We start from the raw sequence: 27,772 nt of genomic DNA on the forward strand, positions 1-27,772 counted from the left end.
CACCACAATGTCAGAACAGTAGTTCTGAGGGGGAGAGGGACCAAATTCTTTGGGTGAGACACATCGGCTACTAAAAGCGTACTACACAAGATACACTTAGTATTACTTTCTTAGCTACTGTATACATATCTCCCTGGCATATTACATAATTTATGCAGCAGTATACAAGACATATGTTGTTGTGCTGCGCTCACTTGAACAGGAAGGTGGTGCGGCGGTCCTTCTTGTGGGCAAACTTTGTCATCACTCTGGATTTATGGTGCTTTCAAGACAACTGGGAACTAAAAAAAAAACAAGGTTTAATCATGATGTCAGTGATCTTCAGGTCGGAGCTCTAGAAAGAAGTCTGAGTTGCCGACTTGGATGACCGTTCAAAACACGGCCAATGTATTCAACCTTTTCTGGTCCATGGTGTTGCGTGTGAATGTTTATACTTTTAAGCTCGGAAAAGAGACACTTTCAGACAGATGTTTTAAATCCTTAAATCCAGACTTGCACCACACATCCTCTCTACCTAATAGCAGGCAGGGGAAGCAAAACAGTGATTGCTTTGCGGCGCTTGCAGTTAGCCATTGTCCTTCCAAAACACTAGTTGAACTTGCGATTTCCGACTTGTGTAATGTTTATGTCCAATGGCCGATGAACACCGATACGTGTTATCTATAATTTCTCTTCATATAGTACCAAGGTTTGAAAAGGATTTGCCAGTAGATTGTCGACGTGATTCATGATGACTGCTTGAGCCTATCACGGCGCAAATAGAGAAGATTACCAATGCCTACGCTCTGTATTTTCGCTGGCTGCCCCTCCACATTTACATTTAAGTCATTTAGCAGACGCTCTTATCCAGAGCGACTTACATTTAACCTTTATTTAACTAGGCAAGTCAGTTAAGAACAAATTCTTATTTTCAATGACGGCCTAGGAACAGTGGGTTAACTGCCTTGTTCAGGGGCAGAACGACAGATTTGTACCTTGTCAGCTCGGGGATTTGAACTTGCAACCTTTCGGTTACTAGCCCAACGCTCTAACCACTAGGCTAGGCTACCCTGCACCACAGAATGCACTGAGCTAGGCTGAAACACCTGCATTTTGGAGCTGCCTTACTCAAGAAAGAGATCATGTTTGTATGCAGCTTTATTCATTCAATTAATATATATATATATTTTTTTTTACATTGTTTGCAAACTGATATGTGACACGAATTAATACCAAAACGACATGAAAAACAGGCAAACAAACGGTCATACATATTTTTAAGCTCTGTTCAGAACTATTCCTATTTGGCTATGACTGCAACGTTGTGCAGTTTGGTTTTACTGCTTCTTCACATCGACGTAATAAATGACTCACTTCAGATTGTCTTAAGAAAAGGACTTTTCTTGGGAGCCAGACTGACATAATTCTGGGACAGATGCATGAGTGCTTCCATGAAATAGGAGAAGACTCCCGAGGAGGTAAAGGGCTGATAGAGAGAAGAGCTGCCCGTTACACTGAGAGAATAACATTTCCTTGTTTCAATTAACATTAAGGCATCCATTTGTATTCAGATTTGTTCTTATAGCTACACTGACCTAACATAGAAAGAGAAGAATATGCAATTTTTTATTTTATATAAAATATATTTGAACATTGACTTGCTGTTGCTCTGTATGCAAGAATGCCTTTTGATAGGTTTCTGCACATTTTCTGTTTACAGATTGCATCTATTAAAAGTGTGGACCAATGTATTTTGATAGTAACTTCAAGTAGAGTAAAAAGGTGATTTAATACCAATTATTGATCACGGATGCACTTACAAACCAATAGCATGACACCAAAGTAAACATTATTTTATTTGAAATGAGTTCCAATTTAATTCTGGCACAAAACGTTTGTACCACTACAGTCGATATGGTTACAAAACAAACATTTACTGAATAAATTAATGTACTTTAGTACCTCATGACAAGACAAGTAAACATAAAAACCCAAAATGGGGGAAGAGGTATATTGCATTAAAAATAAATGAGTAGATTCTATTATACAAAAGTTCTGGCATTTACAAAGGCAGCCTTATTTGTTGCTTGCGTCTATATAAATATAAATCTCTAGATAAAGCGTGGATATACGCTGATATGTCTGCTAAAATAGAGGGACCATGCGACGAGGGGTCGGGCTGAGCCTGAGTCAATAACCTTCTCTGATCTCCGTGACAACCCCATGCCGCTCCAAAACAACCAGAATAATACTGGTTCTCAACTCAACTCTTTTCAAGGAGTCCAAACCCCACCCAAGCTAGTATACATTTAATTTCAGCTTAACTTTCTTATTACAATGTGGTTCAATTCTAAGGATCCCTTTAGTGTGACCTTAATCTTTATCATTCATTTTATTTACTTGAAGTAAAAGTAGATAAAGTGCATGCAGCACATGCTTGGGGTTCTGAATGCTTCTGAAGCTTGCTACAGTTGAAAGATAGTTACATATGATTCTGTACAGTACATAGAGGTCTACTGGCTTCCTTTACTAAAGAAAGATGCCTTCTGAGACCCTCAACTAAAACCCAATATCTCTTCATAACATACACTTTGATACAGGGAAAAGAGAGCTTCCGTTAAACTCGGTGATTCCCGCCAACTACACCGGACTTCTACTAGTGAGGACTGGCACTACCATTGACTTACAGCGGCCCACCTGGGATATCTAGTTGCTGTCTATAGGTGTCAGGCTGCCTTGGTACAGAGCTATTACAAGCTGATGCTACAACGACCACTTAGCTAGGTCCTAGCCTATACTTGTCTGAAGCCTTTTCACTGATGTTACTATATTACTACTCAGGCCTAGGACAGACAAAAACTACTACATGGCTACTCAAGCTATAGGATGATGGGCTTGCTTCAACATTATCCCCAAGCATGGCGTAACAACATCTACTCTTCTTCCTAACACGATCCATAATGCTGTACTTCTGTGGACAGGCTGGCTGCTGTAGAACCGATGCTCTGGGTGTACCTGAGAATAGTGATAGACCAGACCTGATGGGTTTGTGTGTTATTGTAATTATTGTGCACTGAGCTTAGTTACTGCTGATGATTTGACAGGATTGTACAGAGGTGATATTATAGACAGTTCTGAAGGTTAGTGGTTGTGGATGTAGACAATGGGTTTTTGAAATATGTTTGAAGAATCTCTCGTGCTCTCGTACAGAAACCTCCCTACATCCTTTAAATTGTCTACATAAGTACATGCAATGATTTGGTGATCTACTACTGTTGCTACGTCCACTAGACAAGACAAGATAACATGTCATCACTAGATCCCCAACCTTTACAGAACATCAAAGAGTTATTAGTTCTAAACACAACATGGCAGGATCAACTCACAGCAATTTAACCATTATTTTACATTCTAATATTATTGCTGTAACCCTTAACTTACTGTAGGTTATAGAGGAGGTATGAGGCAAGTATAGAGGGGGATGTCATGATGTGACATCCCTAGGAGGGGTCAGAGGTTGAAGGCTAGTGTTTACATAACAATGGTGATGTCATAATAAGTGGCCACATACTGCTGGCAGTACAAAGTCCCTAATCTCTCTAAAACTACAGAAAAATAAAAAGCTGTACAAGTTTGTTCTTTGTTACCTTCTTACTAACTTCTGTCATTATTTTTTCCCTTTTTTGAGAAGTTATCACTTAAACATTTTTTTCTCCATCTGTGCAATTTCACATTGTAGTATACAAACAATGCTTTATAACATTTGACCGATGTAGCTCCCTAATCCTATGTAGCAGCATGCAAAGACGTACACAACCTTTCAGGGGGTTTATGAAACATAAAACCTAAGAGATGGTGAAAACAAGGCTTCTGAACCCCACTAATCCCATGGTCTGTCAATCATTAATTGCTCTGAACCAATAGCTCTCTGATAAAGTGGCGAGCTCACATTGGACTGATCCCGCCCTAGTTAGACTGGTTCAAGAAGCCTTATTTCCCCATCCCTCATATATATACATACACACACAGAGGGCATTGGCCAGTTTAACAGAGAAAAGCTGCATCCCAATTGTCAAGTGACTTCTTCTCCTTGTCTCCTCACCCTAATCTTTACTGGTGTGAAAAGGCAGGCAGGTGAATGTAGAGGAATTTGTTTTCCATCTCCAGTTCCTTCACATCAGTGCAAACGGGAGATAGAAGATGAGAACAGCAAGTCACTTTAGACAATGGAGAGTAATACTGCTAACATGCAGAGAAGACATTAAAACTATTGTGAGATTATAGCATTACAACATTAAAAAACATTTAAGATTACACGTAAAAGGTGAAAAAATTATAAGGTAAAACAGGCATTAAAATGTGAATCTCAAAAGGTTGCGGGAAAAGTTGTCGTGGAGAAAATAAATACTCCATCAGGAAGAGTCCACCTTATTAGGGGGGTGGGTGACTTTCCTTCCATTGGTATGTTCAAGAACTCTGCAGCTCCTGAACGCAGGGCCAGCTTTAGCCTTTTGGGGGCTATAAGAAATTTGTTTCATGGGACCCCTCTTAACGACAGTCAGAAAAATGCATGTTTTAAAGATAATTTCCTGTAGTTCTACACATTTTGCCATGGGGCAGAGAGAACATTTAGCAATTTTCTAAGAAAAATTCATGAAATTCTACTTTTGCCATGGGGCAGAGAGACATTATTGCAATTCTACCCATTTTACCATGGGGTGAATAATTTCCTACAATTCAACACATTTTACCATGACTTATGCCATGTTATTGATATCTGAGTGAGAGTGACTAACAAAATCAATGAGGGCCCCCTGGAGGTCAGGGACAGTAAGTTGAGTTCCTAAAAAAAAGAAAAAAAAAGTGCTTATGCCTTGAGTGTTCAGAGTGTTGTAGAACAGGTGGCTCCTCCACTGGGTCTATGTGGGACACAGCACTGTAGGGACAAGAAGAACACCCAGAAAACAGCTGTCAAAATGATCTACCACATGGAGGAGAGCAATTAAGAACGGATGGGGGGGTGAGCAAGAGTGTGTGTGTGAGTAGGAGGGAGTGTGTGTAAGATAGAGGGTAAGTAAAGTAAGTGTATACCATAATCACAATCACAGGTACACTACACTACAGCACAGAGCCAGTGAAGGGGGCTGTCTCGGAGGTGTGTGAGAGTGGGCTCTCCACACATTGCGTGTGTGTGCGTGTTTCTTGTATGCATGTGATTGTGTGTGTGTGTGGCTCACAAACCTCCACGTCCACCTCTCTCATACTAGAACTAGCGACAGAGCAGCGCAGCAGAGGCGAGAGACAAGGAGGGTAAAGGTTAAGATGAAAGGCTCCAAAAAACCCTGCAGGCCTTCAGTGAACAAAGAACACATTGGAAGTAGACCCTCCTAATAACATGTGTCCTAACTGAACCCTTGCATCCTGCAGCATCTTTCTCAGGCACTAGGTCATAGCGAGACTGTCAATCTAGACAAAAGCTCTGTTTTGAATGGGAGGAATGTTTCCTCAAAGTAATTGAGTACCTTTGAGAATGTACACCTTGTGTTGTAATGTGTGGTGTTTTGAACGGGAGTAAGAGTTTTGTAACTGGTAGGGAGGGAGTACCTTTGAGAATGTAGTCTGTTAGGAGGCTGGGTACCTTCTCACTGTCCTCTCGCATGGCATGCAGAACTGCATGGAGGGAAGAGCAAAAAAAACCAACAGATTTGGGATGAGTTACTATCATGGTCATAATAGGACATTTTGGTCTTCACATTACAGCTTTCATCAGTTGGCCTAGGGTGATTTAAAAAGTTAACAAAGTGTGGTTTGTAAAATAAATAATACAACGTTGTAATAAACAGGAACATGTCAGTACTCACTCTTGGTGAGGATCTGAAGGTCTTCCACAGAGGGGGAGCCAGAGTTCTTCTCATAGGGGATAACTGTGGTAAGATACTGAGAGCGAGAAACACACGTCACAACCACAGAATGAGAGGAGAGAGAACAAGACACAGGAGAGAGGGAAGGCAAAGGATGGAGGGGGATAAAAAAAGAAAAAGGTTGAACAGAAAGAAAAATAAAAACTGCACCATGATAAAAGAGAAAGTTAAGAATGTTGTATATGATGCAAAACTCGTCTGTAGTTCTGCCTGCTTGAACGACAAATATACACATAAAAACATGAAATGACCCCGGGAATCGATAGAACGTCACTCAGTGATGCACAAATACGATATAACATTCAAAATGGGTGAATCTTAACTTTCAATTGGAACAAACAGCATTTTAACTACTTTGCAGACAACCATAATATCCATAAAAAATATACTATTCCCAGTTTACGATACAAAACCAACTTAAGAGGTTTTAAAAATAGGTTAGATTTGACTCAGAATTCTATGACAGTAAGGCAATGTTGGCAGAATTGATGGATGCATATCAATGCATGAATTATATAATTCACCAATATGTTTCTTGGTAGTCCAACAAATATTGCTCTCAAGTTGTAAAATCACAGCTGGCCTGGTACATTGTTTGCTGCCTCCAGCCATTCGGGATGCGCTGTTTCAGTTTCGATGACTCAATATAGTAATGAACGTGCAGGAACGAGACAGACAGGCAGCTTTTCTCAGCCAGTCGGAATCATGAATCAGCTGGCATAATTTGTATGGATATACAGTGGGGAGAACAAGTATTTGATACACTGCCGATTTTGCAGGTTTTCCTACTTACAAAGCATGTAGAGGTCTGTAATGTTTATCATAGGTACACTTCAACTGTGAGAGACGGAATCTAAAACAAAAATCCAGAAAATCACATTGTATGATTTTTAAGTAATTAATTTGCATTTTATTGCATGACATAAGTATTTGATAACCTACCAACCAGTAAGAATTCCGTCTCTCACAGACCTGTTAGTTTTTCTTTAAGAAGCCCTCCTGTTCTCCATTCATTAGCTGTATTAACTGCACCTGTTTGAACTCGTTACCTGTATAAAAGACACCTGTCCACACACTCAATCAAACAGACTCCAACCTCTCCACAATGGCCAAGACCAGAGAGCTGTGTAAGGACATCAGGGATAAAATTGTAGACCTGCACAAGGCTGGGATGGGCTACAGGACAATAGGCAAGCAGCTTGGTGAGAAGGCAACAACTGTTGGCGCAATTATTAGAAAATGGAAGAAGTTCAAGAAAAAATATTTTTTGTTTTAGATTCCGTCTCGCACAGTTGAAGTGTACCTATGATAAAAAATTACAGACCTCTACATGCTTTGTAAGTAGGAAAACCTGCAAAATCGGCAGTGTATCAAATACTTGTTCTCCCCACTGTATATAAAGAAATGTAAATTGAAAAAAGGTCAAACGAAACGAAATGCAGCTAGTTTGCAGTCTTTCCAGCTTCAGTTTGAAGTGACTGTGTTAGCTGTGTTGTTGGCTAGCTCCTCTGAACAACAGTTTCCTGATGAGAGAGCACATTTTCTATACCAGGCGAAATCACGCCTTATTATGCATTATGCTTTATTATGCTTATCACGCATTGTTATGGATGTATCCAAATAAACGTCACTGGAAAACAGCTTAAACAAATGCAGCTACATTGCTGTTATTCTGGCTGCACTTTTTGACATGACTAAGTTACCCGTAGTTTGGGATAACATTTAGAAGCAACGACTGGGTCGTGCGCGTCCATATATACAGAACAAAAAGACTGAACGACTGGGTCGCGTCTCTGGAAACCGAACCGATAGAACGAACGATCAGCCGGCTTGTGTAGCAACCCTAGATCTGTGTCGGGACTATATCTTGTGGAAGGATGAAATAGTATGAATAAATTCATCAAAATAAAGTTAATGAAAATATGTCAAATCATTATTTGAATATGTTGGTAATCCGATGTATAAAAGTGATAACACCCTCGAAGCCGGTGTTTGGAGGATATATTGGCACGGTTTCATGCCCCCGACTTGTGTCGTGGCAATTTCCTGTATTACCAAATGAGGAGAGTTACAAACCACAAACCAGTCAGAGTTATACTTCATCTTTAATAATATGAGCTTTACAATAGCCCTTTGACTCTCAGATCAATTCAGTCTATAATGAATTATGAGAGTCCCTACAGTAGAATACAAAGATCTTTTATAGCCAAGATACACCCCTCTCAACTTACATGACGAACCACAGATCTTAGGAACAGTTCACAAAGAAAGACTTTTACTTGAGAGAGGAGTATCCCATAGCCAGATAGCATTCGCTATAAATTATCGTTCAGTTTGGTCTCTAAGACGAGGTTCTAATCTCGTTCCTGGTACTTCATAGTACAAAAACATTACCTCATCCAAGGCATAACTCAATTGTCAACTCTAGATACTCCCATCTCAAGTAAACCCCCTCTTGACCCCACTCCTGGACAAGCTCACTGAGGAGAGTGACTTGCGCACAGACATTGTAGAGACAAGTAATTGGTACTCCCTTAATCACGCCATCCCTTCACATGGTTTAACAGATACATTCACATATGAAGACAATGTTCCATCCTGTCCTCTTCCCTTTCTGATATTCTGCATAGCACCAGAGACATGTAAAAGACAAGCCTGAGCTCTCCCCTCTCTGGGCCCCAAGTGACTGAGTCCTAGCTGAGGGAAAAGTGCAACTGCCAACACTATAGTCCAAAAGGATACATTCTAATGACAAGTATCTCACATAAGCATATTATGTAAATAAAACATCTTATTTATCTATGTTACCCAACTAATTCTGATTCATCCTCCACACTTGTCTCGGACCTAACAACACACGTGCCAATATATCCAAACACCGGCTTCTAGGGCATTATCACTTAAGTAATTTTTTATATATATATATATATATTTTTTTTTAACTGTGTGCGGAACATTTCTGGGATCTTTCATGTCAGCACTTTACATTTATATCTCTGTTCAGTGTATGTTTGCTGACGGAATGTAATTTCTGTCAGTAGATTTGCTGTATTCCTCAGGGGAGGGGCACTTTGAGATAGTCCAACACTAATTCAGAGAAGTTTAGGCAGTTAGACAAATTCCCTAAATTTGCCATTGTTCCCCTTTTAATGAAGTGCTCAAGTAATGTCAGTTGAGTTGAATCAAAAAATGACAGCACATATTGATGGGTACACTTCCTGCTTTTACTTCCTGCTTTGCTCCTATAGGTACACTTGCAATGGCCGCCAGTCCACCCATTATGCCATCATTGACATGAATGCGGAGGCCCGTTCTATTCATTCTATTTATATGGCAGCACATGCAATCAGGCGCAAAGGAGGGGAGAAAATGTGATATTCAAACGGTTATTAAAAAGAGACCTCGTCATTTCGCAGGCCATTTATAGTCATCCAAAATTCCATGACTGTCACAATCCTAAACCTTGCCATCACCATTTGTATAAATTGTTGAAGTCAAGAAACTGATTATTTGAGAGTGAGAGAGTCATTGGTCGACTCTGAGCCAATAATGAGTGAAAGTAAGTTGTGATTGGTTGGCGTGTGGCTGTAGGTGAGCGATTGGGTTAAGGCCATTGGTTGGTTTTAGCTTGGTGGGAGACAACTGGGCATTAGTAATAGGAGGATGCTTGTTTGCAGGAAATAAGGAGTGCACACTACTGGATGATTCAGCATCCAGTTACAGCCAATCTCAAGGCTAAATGCTCAGTCAACAAGACTGGAAAAGGATAAGGGAAGAAAAAAAACAAGTCATAAAAAGAGAAGGATATGAAAGCTGAGAAGGAGAGCTGCTTAATTTGTGTTTGATGGACAGAGAGAATGAGCCACAGGATGAGAGAGCAGAAAGGAGGGCTTGAGTTAAACTGAAAATGAAAGATGGTAAAATAAAGAGGACATGTGGAGAACACAGCAGCGTCAAAAGCTGTAGAGAAAAGAACTGTCAAGAATTTTTTTTTTTAAAGATGAGGATAGCTAGAGAGAGAGGGGCACCTGTTTGTCCCCTCCTGTGATGCCGAAAGTTTGACGGAGGCCGTTCTGAATGACAGTGGACAGCCCTTCCATAGTGAAGAGCTAGAGGAAGGGAGAGGAGGGAGAGAATGCAAGAGAGATAAAACTACCAGAGAAAGAATGAGAAACCCTCCAAAAAGACATGAGAGCTCTAGAGAGCAGGATAATAAGAAGAGGGGTATAGAACTGGATTCAACCCGCCATCGTTTCTGGTTCCGAAAAGGACAAATTATTCACATGGATGTCCAACAGTTCAGATTGGACAAAAACAATGGCAAGGTGAATTCAGACCTACAGGGTGCTTTATTTTACTGTCCTGTTTTCAGCTGGTATTTACAAAGACATGTCAAAATGGCATATAACAAAGCCCAATAATTACAATGTAATTAGTAAATAGTAGCAGACTGTAGAATAAAGCAGAAGGAGAGAGACAAAAAGAGAGACCCAGCAGGGTCTGCAGGGTGAGTGCAGAAGTTAGTACAGGACTACTGCAGGGTGTTGTTTTGCACTTCCATGCATGTCTCTCATTAATTTCTTCTGTTTCCAGTGCATGCATCTTCCCTTGGTGTGTGCCTGTATGAATGAAGGCGTGTGCACAATACACTAACAGTGGGGTACAAAATGATTGACACCCTTGATAAAGATGTGCATTAATGGCCATATAAAATAAATAATTCAAGTACTGAACTATATTGTATGCTCAAAAAATTTGGGAAATGATGTTATTTTATACTAATACAATTGCCCAGAGAAAGAGATTTTGTTTAGCAAGTCAATATTTTTCCTGAAAAAGGTAGGGGTCAAAATGATTGACCACCCAGAAATTCTTATAAAGTAGTCAAAAGTTTAGTATTTGGTTCCATATTCCTAGCAAACAATGACTACATCAAGCTTGTGACTCTACATACTTGGATGCATTTGCAGTTTGTTTTGGGTAAAAAAAAAAAAGGATTATTTTGTGCCCAATAGAAATGAATGGTAAATAGACATGCTAAGATATCATTATCATTCACGATTCATTCAGGATTATGCATAATCATGGTAGCATCTACATTAATGTAGAAGTGTTTAGAAACATATACTATTCTTATTTACAATACAATTGACTCCAAAATGACACAATACATTATTTACCATTAATTTAGGGGCGGCAGGTAGCCTAGTGGTTAGAGCGTTGGACTAGTAACCGAAAGTTTGCAAGATCGAATCCCCGAGCTGACAAGGTAACAATCTGTCGTTCTGCCCCTGAACAAGGCAGTTAACCCACTGTTCCTAGGCCGTCATTGAAAATAAGAATTTGTTCTTAATTGTTATGGACAGGGGGCAGTGTTCCCACTTTGAACAAATTGCGTACCCAAACAAAATTTCCTCCTACTCTGCCCCAGAAGGTAATACATGCATATTATTATTACTATTGTATAGAAAACACTCTGAAGTTTCTAAAACTGTTTGAATTATGTCTAAGTAGAACAGAACTCATTTGACAGACAAAAACCTGAGAAGACTTCCAAACAGGAAGTGAGAACTCGATTTTCAAAACAGTGCCAAATGATACCCCATATAGTTATGGATAAGCAAACACTTCCTAGGGCTTCCACTAGATGTCACCGTCTTTAGATTTTGGTTATATGATTCTACTATAAAGGAGGGGCTCATAGGAGCTATTTTACTGAGTGTTCTTCAGAAATCTCAGTCTCATTTTGCCGCGAGCGAGAGAGAGTGCTCTCGTTCCAATGCTCTTTCTTCAGACAATGAAATTCTCCGGTTGGATCCTTATTGATGATTAATGTTAAACACATCCTAAATATGGATTGCATACATCATTTGACTTGTTTCTACGACCTGTAACGGAACTTTGAGTTTTTGTCTGGAGGGATTGCTCGTGCGTCATGAAAATGGATTCGTGGGCTGAACATGCTAACAACAAGTGGCTAAATGATGGGCTTTATGGAACTTTTCAGTCATTTATTGTCAAACTGGGAATCCTGGGAGTGCCTTCTGATGAAGTTATTCGAAGGTAAGTGCATATTTATAGTGTTTTTGTAGCTTCTGTTGACGCCAGTTTGGCACAAACTTCCTGACCAGGAAGTGGAAAGTCTGAAATCGAGGCTCTCTTCTAAGTCCTGCCTATAAATGGTCATGATACCTATTAGTATACATGCACGTCATACACCTTCCCCTGGATGTCAAGATGCAGTGAGAGAAGAAATGAGGTGATTATCTTGGTCTGAGATGGAATACGTCCTCTTGGAATGACGTGTCACCGATTTCATGTTTTCAGGAAGGCGCGAGGAGGACAGTGGGATTGCCTTTTGAAAAGCTGTCGTTATAGGCGACTACTATCTCCGGCTTTGATTTTATTTGATACATGTGACAATATCATCGTAAAGTATGTTTTTTCAATATAGTTTTATTAGATTTTTTAAATTTATTCGGGACGTTAGGCGTGTTGCGTTGTGTGCCCTTTGTTCAGAATGGAGAGCTTCGCGCCACTTGGCCAGTGTGCTTGCTAATTCAAGAGGGAAAAACGATGTTCTAAATCCAAACAACGACTGTTCTGGACAAAGGACCCCTTGTCCAACATTCTGATGGAAGATCACCAAAAGTAAGAAACATTTTGATGCTATTTCATATATCTGTCGAACTGTGTACTAGTAGTTTTGCGCCCAGGTTTTGGCCACTCTCTCGCTATAACATAAGCCTTATGTCGTAATGAAGATATTTTTAGAATTCTAACACTGCGATTGCATTAAGAACTAGTGGATCTATCATTTCCTATACAACATGTATTTTTTTGTAATGTTTATGAATAGCTATTTGGTCAGAATAGGTGAGAGTCTAATAGAAATATCCGCACATTCTGGGAAAAATAAGCTACGTTAGCATAATGGATAACCACTGATTTCAGCTCTAAATATGCACATTTTCGAACAAAACATAAGTGTATGTATAACCTGATGTTATAGGACTGTCATCTGAGGAAGGTTTATGAAGGTTAGTGAAAATTAATATCTTTTGCTGGTTTATTCGCTAACGCTAACGTGCCTATTGCTATCGCTAACGTGCCTTGATGAATGAATGCGGTAGTGTGGTAGTCTATTGTAGTAAGCTAATATAATGCTATATTGTGTTTTCGCTGTAAAACACTTAAAAAATCTGAAATATTGGCTGGATTCACAAGATGCTTGTCTTTCATTTGCTGTACACGATGCATTTTTCAGAAATGTTTTATGATGAGTATTTAGGTATTCCACGTTGGTCTCTATAATTACTCTGGCTGCTTCGGTGCCATTTTTGACGGTAGCTGTGATGGTAGCTGCAATGTAAAACTGATTTATACCTCAAATATGCACATTTTTCGAACAAAACATAGATTTATTGTGTAACATGTTATAAGTCTGTCATCTGATGAAGTTGTTTCTTGGTTAGTTTGGTTGGTTCTTGGTTAGTTAGGTTGGCTTTGTGCATGCTACCTGTGCTGTGAAAAATGTCTGTCCTTTTTTGTATTTGGTGGTGAGCTAACATAAATATACGTGCTGTTTTCGCTGTAAAACATTTTAAAAATCGGACATGTTGGCTGGATTCACAAGATGTGTACCTTTCATTTGCTGTATTGGACTTGTTAATGTGTGAAAGTTAAATATTTCAAAAAAATATATTTTGAATTTCGCGCTCTGCCTTTTCAGTGGAATGTGGGAGGAGTTCCGCTGGCGGAACGCTAGAGTCAGACAGGTTAACTTCTTGAGCCTATGGGGGGTGCTATTTCGACTTTGGAAAAATGTGTTCCCAAATTAAACTGCCTCGTACTCAATTCTTGCTCGTACAATATGCATATTATTATTACTATTGGATAGAAAACACTCTAGTTTCTAAAACCGTTTGAATTATTTCTCTGAGTGAAACAGAACTCATTCTGCAGCACTTTTCCTGTCAGGGAGTGAGATTTCAGAAATCGAGGTCCCTGTTCTGAGGTCAGTTTATAAGTCCCCATGTAAGCCATCGGGCTACATGCACTGCATACGTCTTCCTCTAGATGTCAGTAAGCGGGGAGAATTTGAATGGAGTGGATTGCGCAATCTGGGACCTTATATAAGACCCTGGAGCGGAAGTACCGTCCTTTTCAACGTTGCGCCTGGCGCAGTAGGGACATCAGAGTGGCCTCCTGCCAAGCTTTCGTTTTGCCAGTTCTATATCTCCGGTCATGTTTTTATTCGTTATAGTTGTTAAAGACATCATAAGGTAGTTAATTTAAACCGACTTATAGCAATTTATATCAGTTTATTGCGATTTTCTGGCATTTCTTTGTGACGCGCTTTCAAGAGTTGGACACCTTTCCGGCACATGCCGAACGTTAGCGGCTATTTCGACAGGACAAGAGGACAGCTTTCAACCAAAAGACGATTGTTCTGGACAAAGGACACCTTTCCCAAGATTCTGATGAGAGTTCATCGAAAAGTAAGAACTATTTATGCTGATAATTCATTGTTCTGTTGAAAAATGTCAAATGCATAAGACGCCATTTCTTGCAGTGTAGCCTTGCGTTATCGCACCCTGTATTGCGCAGTAACGTTAATTTTAAAAATGTAATTCAGCGATTGCATTAAGAACTAATTTGTCTTTCAATTGCTGTCCAACCTGTATTTTTTTAGTCAAGTTTATGAATAGTTTTCGATAAGAATAGGTGTCTTTCCAAGATGGCGCCGGACAGATTGCTTGAGTATTTGGACACTATTTTCATTGTATAAGCACGATTTGTGCCGCTAAATATGCACATTTTCGAACAAACTCTATATGCATTGTGTAATATGATGTTACAGGACTGTCATCTGAAGAATTCTGAGAAGGTTAGTGAAAATTTATATATTTTGGTGGTGAATACGTTATCGCTATGTTTGGCTGGAATCAATGCTGTTGTGTGGTTTGCTACTGTGCTAAGCTAATATAACGCTATATTGTGTTTTCGCTGTAAAACACTTAGAAAATCTGAAATATTGTCTGGATTCACAAGATCTGTGTCTTTCAATTGCTGTACGCTGTGTATTTTTAAGAAATGTTTTATGATGAGTAATTAGGTAATACACGTTGCTCTCTGTAGTTATTCTAGTCGAGTTGTGATGGTGGCTGCAATGGTAAACTATGATTTATACCTGAAATATGCACATTTTTCTAACAAAACATATGCTATACAATAAATATGTTATCAGACTGTCATCTGATGAATTTGTTTCTTGGTTAGTGGCTATTTATATCTTTATTTGGTCGAATTTGTGATAGCTACTGATGGAGTAAAAAACTGGTGGAGTAAAAAAAATGGTGTCTTTTGCTAACGTGGTTAGCTAATAGATTTACATAGTGTCTTCCCTGTAAAACATTTTAAAAATCAGAAATGATGTCTGGATTCACAAGATGTGTATCTTTCATCTGGTGTCTTGGACTTGTGATTTAATGATATTTAGATGCTAGTATTTACTTGTGACGCTATGCTAGGCTATGCTAGTAGCTTTTCTACTGATGGGGGTGCTCCCGGATCCGGGTTTGGGAGGTGTTAGAGGTTAAATAAAGGTAAAATAAAATAAAAATATATTGGGCACAAAAAAACTACAAATATTCATGTAGTCATTGTGTGATAGAAATATGAGACCAAATACTAAACTTGTGACTACTTTATTTAGTCTTTGGGGGGGGGGGGGGGGGGGTCAATCATTTTGACCACTACATTTGAGTAAAAAAATTATGACTTGTTAAACAAAATCTACTTCTCTGAGCAATTGTATTAGTATAAAATAATACATTGGGAAATTATTTGGGCATACAATATAGCTCAGTACTTGCATTATTTATTTTATACAGTCAGTACTGCTCATCTTAATTAAGGGTGTCAATAATTTCAGACCCCACTGTATCGATGCACGTATGTGCATCACAACGTGTATTATATGCATTTCAATTCATACAATACTATGTGTACGAATCTGTGTCTATCAGTGCCCATCTCGCTCACCGTCCCAGGGACATGTGTCCTGTCTGCCCTCTGAGCGCTGCCTGTGGGTCTGATCTTCTTCTTCTTGCGGAGCAGCTCGCGGTGCTCCTTCTGCCGACTCTGCACATCGATGAGCAGCGAGATGAAGCTGTTCTTCACCTCCTTCTCAAAGTCCAGCTCATCCCTCAGGGCCAGGGCCTGGATCAGCTCCTCACTGTAGCGCCTGATGGCAGTCTCCACCTCCTCCAAGGCCTCGCTCAGCTCTGAGACCGAAAGACGACGCAAGCCTGGGAGGAGGTAGGGATTAGAACATAAACATACTAACGCATACTTATATAGGGCTTGACAAACCCAATTAACACATGGCAGGATAACACACCACATCCTAACACATACTTATATAGGGCTTGACAAATTCCATTAACACATGGCAGGATAACACATCACATACTAGCACATACTTACATGGTCAGTCCCAAACGTTTGCATTACATCTTGATATGTTTTGCATTTAAAGTTACATAACAAGTATGCAGTAATTGCTGTCCAGTTGTATCTAGTGTCTATTATGTAACAATGCTACTGTGAGCCTGTATCTGCAGTCCAGTTGTATATACACTAAATATACAAAACATTAAGAACACCTGCTCTTTCCCTGACAGACTGACCAGGTGAATCCAGGAGAAGCTATGATCCCTTATTGATGTCACCTGTTAAATCCACTTCAATCAGTGTAAATTCATGGGAGGAGACAGGTTAAAGAAGGATGTTTAAGCCTTGAGACATGGATTGTGTATGTGTGCCATTCAGAGGGTGAATGGACAAGACAAAAGACTTAAGTGCCTTTGAACGGGTATGGTAGCAGGTGCCAGTCACAACGGTTTGTGTCAAGAACTGCAACGCTGCTGGGTTTTTCGTGCTCAACAGTTTCCTGTGTGTATCAAGAACGGCCCACCACCCAAAAGACATCCAGCCAACTTGACAACTGTGGGAAGCATTGGAGTCAAAATGGGCCAGCATCCCATTTGGAACTTAAAGTTTGGTATACTCAGTATAGATGTATGGGATGGGGTTGTGTAATACAGCTGCAGGGAGCTGTTTATACTTGAGCTGTTAGTGATTCGATGAGAGTTAGGAGTAACTCACGGTCCTCATAGCTGGTGTTGGAGCTGGAGCGTTTGAGGTTGCTGAGGTCTTGGGAGAGCATGGACAGGTCTGACTGGGACGGGCTCTCATCATCCTCTGGGTCTGGAGACTCCTGCATCATCTCCTCAATCTCCTCGATCACCTGCAACACACACACACGCATAGCTTGTGTTAAGAGTGTGGCTTTGTAAGTAGTAGAGTGTGGTGAATTTGAGACGTGATAGAAAGAGAGCGAGTGTGTATGTGTGTGTTGTCTGTCAAGTGTGTGTGTGTACCTGTTCAGCAGTGAAGAGCGGCTCATCGTTGATGCAGGACACAATAATGGAGTGCATGTCCATCTGTTCCCTCAGCTCCTCATCATCAGACAGGTCCAGAGGCATGTTGTCCAGCTTCTGTCCATCAGAGAGCGAGGAGGGCGAGAAGAGGGACAAATAGAGAGATAGGGAGGGAGAGAGCAAAAAGGGAGATGAGAGTCAGCTTGGCTGAGCTAACGAACAGGTGTGCTGAGCGGGGGAATGTGTACAGAGAGTGGGGAGGTGCAGACCATGTGTGTAAGTGTTTGCCTATGGGTGTGGGCGTTAGCCTGTATGTGTGTCTTACCCCCTGCTTGCAGAGGTTGAGTGTGGGGAGATGCAGGGAGCGAATGTGAGATGTCTTCCAGTCCACTGGCATCACGTTGCCATAGTTATCTGTCAGAGCATTCCACACCCTGAGGGGGAGAACGAGAGAAAGAACATGGAAGAGAAATGGTGAGAGGAATGAAGAGAAAAACGAGGAAGACAGAAAATGTTACACTGCACATGAAACATTTCCCCAGTGACACAGCATTAGTTGGCAGTAGTGTGTCATCCTCTTTCCTCACCACCCACACACACACACACACACGTCTCTGTCCGTGACGCAGCTCGACTCTGCCTGATAACAGAGCAGGAATCTAGCCTTTTAATAGCCTAGTAATTTTTTATGCCAAATGTATTGTCCAAGTTCTCTCTCAAAAGGGCTTTGCTTTGTGCTATACTACAGGAAATACAGAATACATTTTGTAATTAGATCCCGCTACACAATGGGAGTGAACATGTGTAATGTGAGGATGAGTGTGTGTCTGACCAGGACTGCTGCGAGCGATGCGAGGATGGGCACTGTGAACCCATGTGTCAGAAAGGTTTTGCATCAGAGAGTTTGTCACACACGTGTTCTTCATATAACCCCAGTCTCTCCAACCCTCTTACTAACAAAGCAGCATTATCATCAACAACACACAGTTCAAGGATAGGTTCTCTAAATGGGGCAATGCTGGCAGGAAATGCTTTGGCCCTACGGCTGTCACCCTGTGATTCAGGCATTACTATATTTTTAGGCCGTCAACAACACGCACGCACAAATGCAAGCCCTGCATAAATAAGAACAAGCACACAAAAGCCTCTATGTGGCCAGTGGCTCTTTGTGTATCTCCATGGGTAGTCCTACACCAAGGAAAGTTGATCATGAAACTTTTCCCTAAAGCACATCGATATATGAACACACACACACTCCTTCCTGTCTCCATGTCATCCTCGCTGTGTGTCTCTGCTTGAAGGTAGGTCATTAGCCAGCTACAGTAGAGCTTGTTAGTAGGCAAGGCACGTCCTCCAAAAAGGGCAGTCACTCATGAAAGGACTCCGCTGCCCTCAGTGCACTGCTCTTTCAGCCCTGCTAAGGCTTCTATCCAAACTAACCTCTCCACCTTCCTCTGTTTCTCTCACCAACACATCCTCGTCACCCTAGTCGCTGTGTGTATATGAGCTCTCTGTGTGTGTACGTGTGCGTGTCTGTGTGTGTACGTGTGCGTGTCTGTGTGTGTACGTGTGCGTGTCTGTGTGTGAATTTAACTCTTCTTTCATGGAAATTAATATTTTTTACCAAAACGGAGCTGACAATGTCACTGCTGTATCTTTATTGAGTGGGACAGCCTAGGAGGCCATTTTAGGAAGGTGACACTGACTATGCTGAAGTCAGATCATGCTGTTGATGAGTCAAAAGGATATGGATAGCCTAGCTACCCTTGTTATAACATGTGTTACTATTATAAAAAATAACCCCATTCTAAGATAACAGGGATTGTTCAGTTAAGGCTTACATATGGGAGCTCATATTACTGTAAAAGAGTGCAGTGTTTCCCAAAGATTATTTGGATGTGACTCAAGAGCAACTGAAGCAACATAGAAGACTGTCAATTTCAACTGACACAATCTTTGTGTGTGTATCTGACTGTGTGTGTTTGTGCTGAGCGATTAAGCAACACTTTTTATTTTTTAAGTTGTTTGTGCGGTTTGTTCTTCAGCTGCCCGAAATGTGAGGGAAAATATCCACAGGAAAGTATTGTTTACCACTTGAAGCTGGGATGTCCCTCCTACCGTTTCATTCGCTCTTCCGACTGCCCAACTCCTGGCGGAACCCTACATTACAGTCACTGACATCGTAGCACAGCAGGAGAGTGGTTTCATCACGGTAGCACATTGAGGTCGATTCATAGCAATTCATCTAAAATAATTAATAGATTTTAAATTTGAAAAAACGCTGTCATAGACGGACAAGATTAATATGAGATGAAAGGAGAGTTCCTAACAAGTTCAGGAAGCCAAGATAGAGCTCTGTGAGACGTTCACAGCGATGGGAGCAGACGCTTTGATCAAGCGAGACCAGAAAAAATACACATTTATGTATTTTACAGATATAAGGAAGGTGAAATCTTATATAGTTAGTCGTGTTTATAATTTGAATATACTATATTTAGAAAGCATAAGTAATTTCAAGCCTTATCGATACAGTTTTGTTGAATAGGAAATACATAATATAAAATGTCATTTTCTTATTTGTATCATATTTGTACTGTCTACTTGAGCTTGTGTCCTCAAAAGTCAGTACACCTCAGCCATTTATAACTATTTTTTACCAGAAAGGTGAGATGATTTTAACCATCCTGAGTATGCAGCATTACTAGGTATTGTTTATGGCCCTCTCATAATAAATCATTATTTGGGGGATTACATAGATTATATTTTTGATTACAATTAACTGGCTAATGGCTGTGATAGGAGAAAACTGAGGATGGATCAAGATCATTGTAGTTACTCCACAATACTAACCTAATTGACAGAGTGAAAAGGAAGTCTGTACAGAAAAAGAATATTCCAAAACATGCATTCTGTTTGCAACAAGGCACTAAAGTAATGCAACAAAAATGTGGCAAAGCAATTACCTTTGCCCTTAATACAAAGTGTTATGTTTGAGGCAAATCCAATACAACACAATACAGAGTACCACTCTCCATATTTTCAAGCACAGTGGTGGCTGCATCATGCTATGCGTATGCTTGTAATCGTTAAGGATTGGGGAGTTTTTCAGGATAAAAAAATTAATGGAATAGAGCTAAGTACAGGCAAAATCCTAGAGGAAAACCTGGTTCAGTCTGCTTTCCATCAGACACTGGGAGATTAATTCACCTTTCAGCAGGACAATAACCTAAAACACAAGGCCAAAACTATACTGGAGTTGCTTAGCAAGAAGACAGTAAATGTTCCCAAATGGCCAATTTACAGCATTGACTTCAATCTACTTGAAAATCTATGGCAACACTTGAAAATGGTTGACAAGCAATGATCAACAACCAATTTGAAAGAGCTTGAAGAATTATGAAAATAATAAATGGGTAAATGTTGCGCAATCCAGGTGTGAAAAGCTTTTAGAGACTTACCCAGAAAGACTTTTAGCTGTAATTGCTGCCAAAGGTGCTTCTACAAAGTACCAACTCAGGGGTGTGAATACTTATGTAAATTACATATTTCATTTTCAATAAACTTGCTACAATTTCTAAAAACATGGTTTCATTTTGTTATTATGGGGTATTATGTGTAGATTGGTAAGATGTGTATTTTTAATCCATTTTGAATTCAGGCTGTTGTAACAAAATGTGTAATCTATGGTCAAGGGGTATGAATAATTTCTGAAGGCACTGTATATGTTAATGTTAGTTCTTTATTGGATATTCAGTTCTGTCTCTTCAAAGGCTATTGAACCAAGCATACCATGACAATGAAAAAAAAGTATTTTATTTGGATTCAGAATATTAAATGTTCATTGTGATGGCATGCTTGGTTCAATAGCTATTAATTAACTAGAGAAAACCGAATATCCAATATAAAACAAATTTTATCTTGCTGCGAACCACCAAGCTTGGTCTCATAGGCTCGACGTAACATAGTACATGTAAATCCGGGACACTTAAATTAGTATATGTTATGTTTGGTTACATAACACAAGGTTACTTAAGGCAAAAAGGAAAGGAGGGCGATTGGTCGAGGTGGATGGGTGGACGTATAACACGAATTTCTAGCAAACCAACAGTTGCGTTTTTCCAAATATCATCACGGACCACTTTAGCATTTTCTTTAGCATGTTACCCTAACTATAACCCTTTTAGCTAACCCTTCCCCTAACCCCACTAACGTTAGCCATTTAGCTAACGTTAGCATTACCCACTTAGCCACCTAACTAACATTAGTAACAAATTGTAATTTGTAAAATATAAGTTTTGCACATTTGTAACAGATTGTAGGTTTTGCAAATTCGTAACATAAGAATTGTCATTCGTAACATATTATACGAAATGGATGATGGACATCCACATACCAAATGGAGTGTCTCAGATTTACATACAGAATAATAAGAAATGCTCTGAGACCAGGTTGAAACACCATATACACACCATCGATCTAAACAGTAGGGTAAACAATACTTTCCCGGAGATATTTTGTCTTAACCAGTAGTTTAAATGTCATTTTATTCAAAATTCTGGCTTGTAAGGTACATTTACACGATTTTGCAGGGATTCGTTTCAGGCTGTATATACCCATTAATTGTGTATTACTGCCAGATTAAATCAGACTAAGCTGAAGCGTGCCCTTTCAAAAACAATTACAAAGATGTATCTCTGTGTATGAAACCCTGTGTGTGTGTGTGTGTGAATTTGTTTAAATGTCACAGTAAATAAATGATCTGGATCATCAACAGTGAGTCAATGGACAACTCAGACTCCTTATCTGTTCTGTCAATTTAGACAGACTCCGATGAGTCTATGATGCAGATCAAAGTCAGTAATCAATACAATAACTAGCTACAGTGCTAGAATTGGGAAATTGAATTGCTGTGCATAGCTAATGCATGAGAAAATGGTAGCCTAGCTAATATTTTTAAGTCACTAATGTGAAAGGAGAGAATGTTTACAAAATCATGCAATGCAAATATCACAGTAATTTTCAACCTCTCCTTGTCCCATTGACCACCATCATTCCTGTCCCTAAGAACTTGAAGGTTTCATACCACAATAACTACCGCTCTGTAGCACTTACTTCTGTAATCATGAGAGGCCGGTTATGCTTTGAGAGGCTGTTTATGGCACACCTTAACTTCACCATCCCAGCCACCCTAGGCCCACTCCAATTTGCATACTGCCCCAACAGATCCATAAATGACACAATCTCAATTGTTCTCCACATTGCCCTCACCCACCTAGATAAGAGGAATACCTATGTGAGAATGCTGTTCATTGACTACAGCTCAGCGTTGAACACCACCATCCCCTCCAAGCTCGTCACCAAGCTTAGGACTCTGGGTCTGAACACCTCCCTCTGCAACTGGACTTCCTGACTAGCCGACCCCAGGTGGTGAGGGTAGGCAACATCACCTCCCCCACGCTGACCCTCAACACCTGGGCCCCACAGGGGTTTGTGCTTAGTCCCTTCCTGTACTCTCTGTTCACCCACGACTGCGTGGCCACACATGACTCAAAACACCATCATCAAGTTTGCTGACGACAACGGTGGTAGGCTTGATGACTGGCGACAATGAGTCAGCCTACAGGGAGGAGGTCAGTGACCTGACAGTGTGGTGCCAGAGCAACAACCTCTCCTTCAACGTCAGTAAGACCAAGGACCTGATCGTGGACTACAGGAAACAAGGGGGCGAGCACGCCCACGGGACTGCAGTGGAGCAGGTCGAGAGCTTCAAGTTCTTCTGTGTCCAAATCACTAAAGACTTAAAATGGTCCAAACACACACGTGTAACAGTATAACTTTAGTACGTCCCCTCGCCCCGACACGGGCGCGAACCAGGGACCCTCTGCACACATCAACAACTGACACCCACGAAGCGTCGTTACCCATCGCTCCACAAAAGCCGCGGCCCTTGCAAAGCAAGGGGCAACACTACTAATAGGTTTCAGAGCAAGTGACGTAACTGATTGAAACGCTACTAGCGCATACCCGCTAACTAGCTAGCCATTTCACATCCGTTACACTCACACCCCTTTCAACCTCCTCCTTTTCCGCAGCAACCAGTGATCCGGGTCAACAGCATCAATGTAACAGTATAACTTTAGTACGTCCCCTCGCCCCGACACGGGCGCGAACCAGGGACCCTCTGCACACATCAACAACGGTCGCCCACGAAGCATCGTTACCCATCGCTCCACAAAGGCCACGGCCCTTGCAGAGCAAGGGGCAACACTACTAATAGGTTTCAGAGCAAGTGACGTAACTGATTGAAACTCTACTAGCGCGTACCCGCTAACTAGCTAGCCATTTCACATCCGTTACACACGCACAGTTGTGAAGAAGGCGTGAAAGGGCCTCTTCCCCCTCAGGAGGTTGAAAAAGTTAGCCATGGGCCCTCAAAGCATCTTTTCTTGCTGCATCACTGCCTGCATCACTGCCTGGTATGGTAATAGTACCGCCCTCGATCGCAAGGCGCGGACAGCCCAGTAGATCACTGGGGCCGAGCTCCCTGCAATCCAGGATAAAGGTTGACCGATTAATCGGCCAATTTCAAGTTTTCATAACAATCGGTAATCGGCATTTTTGGATGCCGATTATGGCCGATTACATTGCATTCCACGAGGAACTGTGTGGCAGGCTGACCACCTGTTACCTTGGCTCCTTGCTGCACTCGCGTAAGTTGCTAGCAAGCATTAAACTTATCTTATAAAAAACAATCAATCTTCACATAATCACTAGTTAACCTAGTAATATCATAAACCATGTGTAGGTAACTAGCTTGTCCTGCGTTGCATATAATCAATGCGGTGCCTGTTAATTTATCATCGAATCACAGCCTACTTCGCCAAACAGGTGATGATTTAACAGTAGCACAATTGTTGCACAAATGTACCTAACGATAAACATCAATGCCTTTCTTAAAATCAATACACAGAAGTATATATTTTTAAACCTGCATATTTAGTTAAAAGAAATTCATGTTAGCAGGCAATATTAACTTGGGAAATTGTGTCACTTCTCTTGCGTTCATTGCATGCAGTCAGGGTATAATGCAACAGTTTGGGCCACCTGGCTCGTTGCGAACAATTTGCCAGAATTTTACGTAATTATGAAATAACATTGAAGGTTGTGCAATGTAACAGCAATATTTAGACTTAGGGTTTGCCACCAGTTCGATAAAATACGGAAGGGTTCCGTATTTCACTGAAAGAATAAATGTTTTGTTTTTGAAATGATAGTTTCCGGATTTGACCATATTAAATGACCAAAGGCTGGTATTTCTGTGTTTATTATATTATAATTAAGTCTATGATTTGATAGAGCAGTCTGACTGAGCGGTGGTAGGCAGCAGCATGCTCGTAAGCATTCATTCAAAATTTACTGTGTTTGCCAGCAGCCCTTAGCAATTCATGAGGCACAGCACTGTTTATGACTTCAAGCCTATCAACTCCTGAGATTAGGCTGGCAATACTAAAGTGCCTACTAGAACATCCAATAGTCAAAGGTATATGAAATACAAATGGTATAGAGAGAAATAGTTGACGCGTCATAATTCCTATAATAAACTACAACCTAAAACCTCTTAACTGTGAATATTGAAGAACTGGGAATACTGAACCACCAGCTTTCCTATTTTCTGAGCAAGGAACTTAAACGTTAGCTTTTTTACAAGGCACATATTGCACTTTTACTTTTCTCCAACACTGTGTTTTTGCATTATTTAAACCAAATTGAGCATGTTTCATTATTTATTTGAGATAAATAGATTTTATGTATTATATTAAGTTAAAATAAATGTATTCATTCAGTATTGTTGTAATTGTCATTATTACACACATATATATATATATATAAACATACACATATATACATATCATTTAAAAATAATAATAATACTAGTAATAAAATCAGCCAATTATTCGGTATAGGCTTTTTTTGGTCCTCCAATAATCGGTATGGTTGAAAAATCATAATCGGTCAACCTCTAATCCAGGACATCTATATCTCTATCTATATGGCTCTTGAACAGCTTTCACCCCCAATCAACAAGACTGCTAAATAGCTACACAAACTATTGGAGTTAACGTTCCATCTTTATTGACATTTTAATTTTGCACTGTCTCTATGCACACTCACCAGGGCCCTACACACTCACACATAATATGCACATTAGTCTACACACACACACGCACACCCACCCACTCACATAGAAGCTGCTGCTACTCTGTTTCTTATATTCTGTTTTCCAGTCACCTTACACCTATAACATATCCACCTTCATCACTCCAGTATCGCGGACATTGTAAATATGGTATTGGAACTGAGTAACGTAAACTCACCCCATTCCGTACAAATGTGCGCAACCGCAACATTCAAACGAGGCTACAAAGAAAACTAATGGGACTGTAGCGACTGTGTTGACTTCAAAATCTGGGGTGTGAACTAGGTTTCTATTCAAGCGTTGATCAACATGGTAATGGCTCTATAGTATTGGAGAAAAGTTGAAAAAACTGACCCTCCGTTACATCGTGGCGTGTCATGTCGTAACGTACAGCACGCATAAAGCAACTATTTCTGTCTTACAATCTCTCTCCACCAGGTGTAGCACTTCTCTCATCCTTTAAAAACAAGAAATGGACAGTGACGGGGGTAAGGGGGGATACCTAGTCATTTTTTGCGTCATCATCGCATGCGATCATCATTCTCAAAGAATGTTTACTTTGAGATCACTTTAGCACCGCCCTAAAAACCTGATTCAAAATTCGACACAAACCTTCAAATAGGTATGTAATCACACATTATATAAACTCTTTATAGTGTTTTATTTACATTTTAGAGGCGATAAATTGGACAGATTGAGTGAAAAAAAGCAATTTTCCCACACACATCTCTCCTTCTCACTATCACGCATTAGTTTCGCTTCCCCACCCGCCATTTTTAAAAAGACCCGACGGGCTCATTGCTTGCTTGAATTATGCAGAAACGGGCAGTGTTTAGGTCATGTAATTGATTCTGTTGGAAAGGGGAGAAATTGTGCTTTACAATGGTATTGACATTACAGTTGATCTGGAAGTATTACGTTTTTGGGGCGCTAAAATAAGGGCAATTGTACGGACCAAGGCGATGTACGAGTTTACGTTAGTATACTTACTTACTTACTTATTGCATTCTTCATATTTCTCGTGTTTTTTTCTAGTATTACATTGTTATTAATGATGGTATTGTTGAGTTTTGAGTTTGCAAGAAAGGAATGTCACTGTACTTGTGCATGTGACATGTGAAACTTCTAACTATCAAGTTATTTACAAACTTAAATTGGGTAGCTAGCTGCTAGCTAACTTAGCTAGCTACTTTGAAAACACAGCTCAGCTAATGTATTTTAACTAACGTTACCTGCTAACAAACAACAAAACACTTAAGCTTATCTTGAAGGCTCTTCTCTTGAAGTCCTGATGTTGTAAGTTATCTTTACGGGTTTACATGCATTCCAAATAACATTGGCTAGTTAGCTAACACCAACAACCCGTTTGTAAAATGGCTAGCTAGCAGCAGGTTCACATTAGCAATGGTATGCTAACTAACTAGCTTGAGATTGTAGACAAACTATAAATGCTTAACTGATAAAGTAGTAGCTACAAAATTCACACTCACTCGTCGTCTTTGAGGAAATGATCTTCCGTGATAGGTTTAATAGGGGCTATGTTTTCAGTCTTGGTGTTGTAATTTCGAAAGCAAACTGTCAGCTTCTCATCGAAGTCGTGGACAAGGTCCTCCATTGATGTGAAGCTGCATATATCCCCCGAGAAGCTGTCGAGGTCTGAGAAATCATCCACCAGTCCCGTATCAGCCATGTTCGAGTTCAGCTGGTCCAGTCGGTTCGGCGACCCGGAGGCCGCCTTGAATTCATTGAAATCCTGCCAGTCTTCGTCGAAGTGGGCTAACGGCGCCGCCATGACTGATGCAGGGACTCGGTTCGACTGCGCCAACCCTGGATGGTATTCTATCCTCCGCGATATGGCAGTGATGAACCGGGAGACTAGAACAGTAGGTGGAAGCTCTATTACTCTGCCGCTGCTGACGTCACGCGTGGTGGGCCTCCATCCTCTACGAAGGAAGATCAAAACAAACATGGTTTTGAACGTGTTTTAGAGTAATTTTTTAAAAACTATGCAATTGTACTATTTCATCTTCGAGTATGTGTGACTGTGGTCAGTAGCGTACAGGATTCTCAGTTAAAATGCACATTTGGTAATATTTTCCCTATTGTTGCAAAGGAGGAAAAGGTCTTCAAGGGAATAATTGTTGAATATTGTATTGACTTGGGTATTTAGGCTTTGAACCATAGACTGGGTTCTTGTATGTAGGCTATGTTATGTAAATAAAATACTG

General features: G+C 40.4%; 1 protein-coding gene across 2 annotated transcripts; it reads right to left on the minus strand.

Moving 5' to 3' along the window:
* Positions 1-1,806: 1,806 nt before the first annotated feature.
* On the minus strand, positions 1,807-27,426 carry si:ch211-57i17.1 (uncharacterized protein LOC565010 homolog). 2 transcript variants are annotated; one of them, XM_038962215.1, is made up of 8 exons: positions 27,035-27,425; positions 17,673-17,781; positions 17,348-17,464; positions 17,073-17,214; positions 15,948-16,213; positions 5,841-5,916; positions 5,584-5,649; positions 1,807-4,915 (listed from the first exon to the last, which is right to left on the minus strand). In XM_038962215.1, the coding sequence occupies exons 1-8, from the start codon at positions 27,334-27,336 to the stop codon at positions 4,899-4,901; spliced, it is 1,095 nt and encodes a 364-aa protein (XP_038818143.1). In that variant the 5' UTR covers positions 27,337-27,425; the 3' UTR covers positions 1,807-4,898. The 2 variants fall into 2 exon arrangements, with proteins under 2 accessions (XP_038818143.1, XP_038818142.1); XM_038962214.1 differs by lacking the exon at positions 1,807-4,915 and having other exon boundaries at positions 4,922-5,649; positions 27,035-27,426.
* Between the last annotated feature and the right edge of the window lie 346 nt (positions 27,427-27,772).

The sequence above is a fragment of the Salvelinus namaycush genome, chromosome 24 (genome assembly GCF_016432855.1).
Source record: "Salvelinus namaycush isolate Seneca chromosome 24, SaNama_1.0, whole genome shotgun sequence".
NCBI lineage: Eukaryota > Metazoa > Chordata > Actinopteri > Salmoniformes > Salmonidae > Salvelinus > Salvelinus namaycush.